Source organism: Gadus chalcogrammus, chromosome 23, assembly GCF_026213295.1.
Source record: "Gadus chalcogrammus isolate NIFS_2021 chromosome 23, NIFS_Gcha_1.0, whole genome shotgun sequence".
In the NCBI taxonomy this organism is placed as follows: domain Eukaryota; kingdom Metazoa; phylum Chordata; class Actinopteri; order Gadiformes; family Gadidae; genus Gadus; species Gadus chalcogrammus.
In genome coordinates this window covers 5736236-5741984 of record NC_079434.1, presented here as the reverse complement: position 1 = coordinate 5741984, position 5749 = coordinate 5736236, and the positions used below count along the sequence as shown (strand labels likewise).

Here is a 5749-nt window from a genome sequence, read left to right as displayed (position 1 = left end):
CCAGGGCTGTGATTAGATTAGCTGATGTTGACCACTTGTGGTCAACATCAGCTAATCTAAACACTAGGTTGAGGTCAGCACGCGCTGACCCCAGACTCTCTGGCGCCGTGTCAAGCCTTTGCTACGAATCCAGAGGTGTTTTAGATGCTTTCTACTATTAATGTATCAATATGATAGATAGGCCTAATAATAAGCATAGTTTGCCATAAAATGTAACCGTTACTTTCTTCCATAATCCCTGGTGTTGAGAATTTAATTTAAAGACTTTAATTTATTTATTTGAATGTTGTATATCCCTTGGGTCACGCTTCGGTCTCTGGTACCGCGATTCTGTCTAATTGCATTTACATGAAAACGAAATCCCCATTATGTGTAGGCCCGAGTAACCATGCCCGGGCAATAGGCGGGTATAAGACGGGCCTATTTGGCAGTATAAAAAACACTTATAACAACATTTGGAGATACTCTGTCTATAATACCAGTTAGATATACTCTGTCTATAACACCAGTGGGAGATACTGTCTATAACACCATTTTTCTACGTTTTAAAATGATTAACTGACATTGTTTTTGATGAAATTTATTATATAACTTGTATGTTCTATCTTTGCATCCTTCGTCAATAATTTTTACCACTACTCTCATGCATTGGGGATATTTTTTCAAATGGCATAAGTAAAGAATAGGAAATGAATTATACTCAATGATACATAAATTCTGTATATTATAACATATATCTATGGAATTTGTCTCCAATGCAATCTTCATTTCATAGAAGTTTTGATCTCTGGTTGTGAATTTCTTTTGACAGACTTGCAAGCCCAGTGTCTTTGCCAGGTACAAGAAATATCGTTCCAGGTTTTTGACTCTGGTATCAACTCTGCACAGTCTTCATTTCCCGCATTGTTGGGTTCACCAGGATTCCATAAACTGTTTGGAGAAAAGCAAAGATTCTTAATTATATCCTTCATCACTAGGCATCTGGCCGAGATTTTTCCCCCAAAATTGTATAACTCCTACACTATAAGGGCCAAGAGGTTAATTTACTTCTTACCTATAGTGGGCACACAAACCTCTGTTGAATATATATATATATATATATATATATATATATATATATATATACATATATTTCTCATTGTACTTAATGCAGGAAAAACCTCAGTTACCTCAGTTTCCTGGTTGATCCATCTACCCACTTCCACTTTGATTCGGATCCCCTATCAGTCAGACCAATCCAGACGGCACAACAGAAATTGTTGATGAAATTCTGGAAGAAAGAAGGAGGTTCTTTATAATGACAACAGTCAAAGCTTAACACCCAGGGTCCACAGCTGATCGGCCTACAAAATGGATTCAGATCCTCTTTTTAATACTGAACTCAGATCTGCACTGATGTTTGTTGTCTGTTTGTGGTCTTTACTGTGTATTTAAACTTTTTTTTTTTTTTTTAATATATATTTATTTTATTATATATTGCTTTTGTATATTATTATATATTATATGTTCGATAACATGCGTGCACTTTTAAGGAGCTGCTCATTGCATTTCGATGTACTTTGTACAATGACAATAAAGCTTTCTATTCTATATGTATAATATATTTGTACTCAATTTCATGTCACACAATATTTGGATTATATATATATATATATATGCAGTCTTTAGGATTTAGGAGTACGATTTAGTAAGTATCTGGCCGTGAGGTTGTAGATTGCAAAACTTTACACACAGTAACTTCCTTCCTCTCTCCTTCCTTCCCTCCTGACCTGTTCCTCCTCGCTGTGGATGACGACCAGATCAGCACCTTTATCCTGGCAGTCCTGCCGGCTGGCCATCCAAGATTTCTTTTCAGCAGAGAGAAAGTAGCAACTGCCACCATGAGGCTGCCATCCCGCCAAACAACCTCCTAATAATAAACAAATAACCTCTGATTACATCCATGAGTAGCATTACAGTACTTGGAATCTCAAGCAGTTACTTATATTAGCTATCTTTGTCATTTTTTGTGTTCCGTTTTATAATATTGTTTAAATTCTAAATTCCAGGTTAAGTTAAATCCTATATTTTGGGTGTTGTGTTGTCTTTTGGCTAGCAGACCACATTCATACTATTATTAAACAAAACATGAGTTAGATTTGCTTTTTCTTTTTTTTTGATTTGCTTTCTGTTAAATGTGGTTAACTTTTAAGGAAATACTAACTGTATAGTAAGAATAAAAAGTAGTAAACAAAATATGGACAGCATACTACATAAATTAGTTACCAATTAGTTGTTCTTAATATAACTTCCTTCCTTACCCCCGTCACTCAAGCTTTGGAGCTCTTTCAGCTGGTCTCTCTCCAGGGTCACGTTGTTGTTAATGGTCTGCAACTGGTACATTGCCTCAGTCAGGTTTTTTTTACTGGTTTGTAGGAGGTCTCTCTCTTGAGTCAGGTTATTGTTTATGGTCTGCAACTGGTACATTGCCTCAGTCAGGTTTTTGTTACTGGTTTGTAGGAGGTCTCTCTCTTGAGTCAGGTTATTGTTAATGGTCTGCAACTGGTACATTTCCTCAGACAGGTTATTGTTACTGGTCTGTAGGAGGTCTCTCTCTTGAGTCAGGTTATTGTTAATGGTCTGTAACTGGTTCATTTCCTTATTCAGGTATTTGTTACTGGTTCCGAGGAGGTCTCTCTCTTGAGTCAGGTTATTGTTACTGGTCTTTAACTGGAACCCTTCCTTAGTAAGGCATTTGTTAATTGTCAGTAGATGGTCTCTTTCTTGAGTTAGGTTGTTGGTGCTTGTCTGTAACTGGTCTCTTTCTTGAATCCGTTGCATGATACTTGTCTTTAACTTGTCTCTCTCCTCAGTCAGGTTCATGTATCTCGTTTGAAGCTGGCCTTGCTCTTGGATCAGGTTGGTGCAAGTAATCCTTAGCTGGTCTCTCTCCTTAGTCACATTTTTATTCCTTGTCTGTTCACGTCTCAAATCAGTCAGGTTGCATCTGGTCCCTAGCTGGACTTGCTCTCCAATCAGGTTACAGCTAGGGGTAGGTTGTTCCACTGCCGCATGGTTATCTGCCACAGAGGACATTAGTCATATATGCAAACCATATCATCCAGTCTTTTTCTTTGCTTCATAAAGGCGACATCATAGCCTCGTAGTAAAGATAACTTTCTACTCACGTTGGCCGGCTACGATGATGATCCCAGTCAGAAGTACAACACATAACACGCCAAGACAGACTGCAGCCGCTCTGAAGGGTCTCTCTTTTAACCACAGGACTACAAAATAAAGAAAGGAACGTTTAGTCTTCAACTTATGGGTCAAATCGACATACAGAAGATATCACAGTAGTTATGCATTTATTCGTCATAATATTAAATTGAAGCAAGCTCTTTTTTTACCAGACCGGTGACTTTCTTTGTCTGGATTATATGTCTTTAAGCTGTCATCAAGTTCAAAGCCCATCATTGTAAAGCTCTGTGAAAAGAGATCTTCTGTGAAATGATTTGCAAATTGCCTTAATATATAAGCCAAAATCAAGAGTAGCACAGTCAATACAATATCATTTAATATACTGTTGTTACATTTATTTAACAGTGTTAAAATTGACTGTGTTATCACACATCGCTATCACACATATACATTGATAAACTTATGTCATATAGCATTTGAAAATGCTTTCACACCTCACAAAGTATTTAATCAATAACCACTTCTAAAAGTGGTTCGGAGGTATGCCCCCTCCTCTCTTCTTTAGCCTACTTCAAATTTGTTTAAGTTTTGGTTTTGAATAGTTTTACTGGCCAAAGTTGATTTGTTCTGCCATTGCGACAACTACAGGATGGCTGCATATGTTTTGGAATTGCCCAAATAATGACCACATTCAATAATTCAACCTGCTTTTGAAAAGGGGTTTCAGAAATGTAATACAAAAAAGGATTAACTTACCTGTATTAATTCCAAAGAGGTCAATATACGGAAGAGCAGTGATCCACTAAGACCTGCATAGAAGTGAGCACAGAAGAAATGATAGCAATAAATGATGAGCAATTACAAATCCTTCTAGAAAGGGAAGTGATAGGAGACTTGGATAATGTTAAGGATTTCCTCATTCCTCATCGGGGATGACGAATAAATAAATAATAGAGCCCAACCGATATATCTGTTGGCCTATTCATAGAATCACAGATCTATCCCTATTGGTGTATATGTTTGCCGATATGCGCCGATGTGAAAGAAATAGTGTTATTCCCATATTGTGATCACTAGTTTGTCCAGCAGAGTTTTCTCCCGATTCCATGGTTTACATCCTCTGAGCCCGCTATGCAGCACACGCAACATGTACTTATTCAGAGTCAAGGGACTTCACGACTCTCAGCCAAGCGTTGTCGGAAGGACTCAGAGTCAAGTGGGGTCTTAGAAGACTCATTGCTAATTACGTAAAATACTCTTTAGTTTACGTAAATAGACGCGACGAGTTTGTTGCCGGTTTTTTTGAGTTTCACAATACCGGCTTCGGCTGTGGTCATTTTACTTGCATGGGTTTAAAACATTTTTGCTGTCTGAGAAATGTGGAAAAAATAAAGACTTTTTGAAAGCCGTATTCAACACCTGGGAATGCTCCGTTTGAGATATGTAGAATATACTGCAAAAAGTTTAGGTGTAGTTAACCTAGACACACAGCATGCTTGTATAACTAACATTAATGTTGTTGGATCAACCGTCTTGTGATACAAGTAATGTCAAATAAACATTTTACTTTGAACCTTGTACAGGTCTATTTGGATAGAATACCGTACACATACATTAAATGTAATTAGTTTCAAGCAGTAAAAGTCCTTCCAATTCAGACTCAATTGTGATTTTTCTTTTCCCTGGGAGAAAGAAAGTTTTGTTTAGGAGTAAGCTGTCAATTAGCCCACTGCGTCTGCTCCATCTCCTGACTGAAGACCCTCAGGGTCAGGAGACTCTGCAGGGTGGAGTTTAAATAGCAGCTCTGTGCCAGGTTGGGGAGCCTGAGAACACACACACACACAACAACAGGTAGCAAGGCTTTACCTCACTACAGCACTAGCCACCAGGAGCCAGGAATTGGCCCAAGTTTCTTTTTAGAGAATGGTCACACTGTGGAGATCTACCTTGAGACCAGAGGTCACCAGAGGTCACCAGAGGTCACCAGAGGCCCTCTCCACCCACCCCAGGGCAGCAGCTCTGTCCTCCTGGAGCTGCCATGCCTCGGTGGGGCGCGTGGCTGGGCCGACCGGGCCAACCTCGGAGGGGGTGGTCGTCGATCTAGTGATTGTACTGGTAGAGACAAAACACAGGGGTGTTGTGTCACAGACACACACTGACACAAACATGCATGGGAAGTTATATCCAAAGTGGGGATGGGCCTTGTTTGTGCAAATAATCCGCTTTTTAATGTATCACCTGAGCTGTTGACCAAACCAATGGTACTTTCCTCGGGCCAGCTTCTGCTCCTGTTTTCGCTGTTGCCGGTAATGCGGTACCTAACATTAATAGTGAGGAAAAGAGATTTCAGTTATGCATGACATAGGAAATACATCATCATATATATGAATTTGATATAGCCTATAGTCAGGAGGACCGCTACGGACTATCATATTAAAAATGACAGATCAGTTCAGTGATGGGGGTGATGAGCGACAGCATGGTGGGTCCATGACCTAGGGTGGGGTCACTGACCGTGAGGTATCTGTCCAGGGCCTGGCTCACCGAGCCTCCAGGCTCCAGGTCCAGG

The 5749-nt window shown here is 39.5% G+C and overlaps 1 protein-coding gene across 2 annotated transcripts; it reads right to left on the bottom strand.

Annotated features, from left to right (window-relative positions):
• LOC130377057 (CD209 antigen-like protein B) lies at nt 1-5493 on the bottom strand. Of its 2 annotated transcripts, XM_056584006.1 has the most exons (9): nt 5419-5493; nt 5185-5292; nt 3937-3989; nt 3390-3465; nt 3168-3266; nt 2301-3059; nt 1770-1909; nt 1170-1270; nt 1-930 (listed from the first exon to the last, which is right to left on the bottom strand). In XM_056584006.1, the coding sequence occupies exons 4-9, from the start codon at nt 3454-3456 to the stop codon at nt 765-767; spliced, it is 1332 nt and encodes a 443-aa protein (XP_056439981.1). In that variant the 5' UTR covers nt 3457-3465; nt 3937-3989; nt 5185-5292; nt 5419-5493; the 3' UTR covers nt 1-764. The 2 variants fall into 2 exon arrangements, with proteins under 2 accessions (XP_056439981.1, XP_056439980.1); XM_056584005.1 differs by lacking the exons at nt 5185-5292; nt 5419-5493 and adding an exon at nt 4911-4931.
• Between the last annotated feature and the right edge of the window lie 256 nt (nt 5494-5749).

Bases quoted from the DNA above. Each gene is read 5' to 3' on its own strand.
- LOC130377057 (XM_056584006.1), bottom strand. From the start codon at position 3,456: ATGATGGGCTTTGAACTTGATGACAGCTTAAAGACATATAATCCAGAC. The intron at 3,267-3,389 runs GTAAAAAAAGAG...TTTATTTTGTAG, and splicing joins CAAAGAAAGTCACCGGTCTG to TCCTGTGGTTAAAAGAGAGA. The intron at 1,271-1,769 runs GTCAGGAGGGAA...TCTTTCTTCCAG, and splicing joins TCCACAGCGAGGAGGAACAG to AATTTCATCAACAATTTCTG.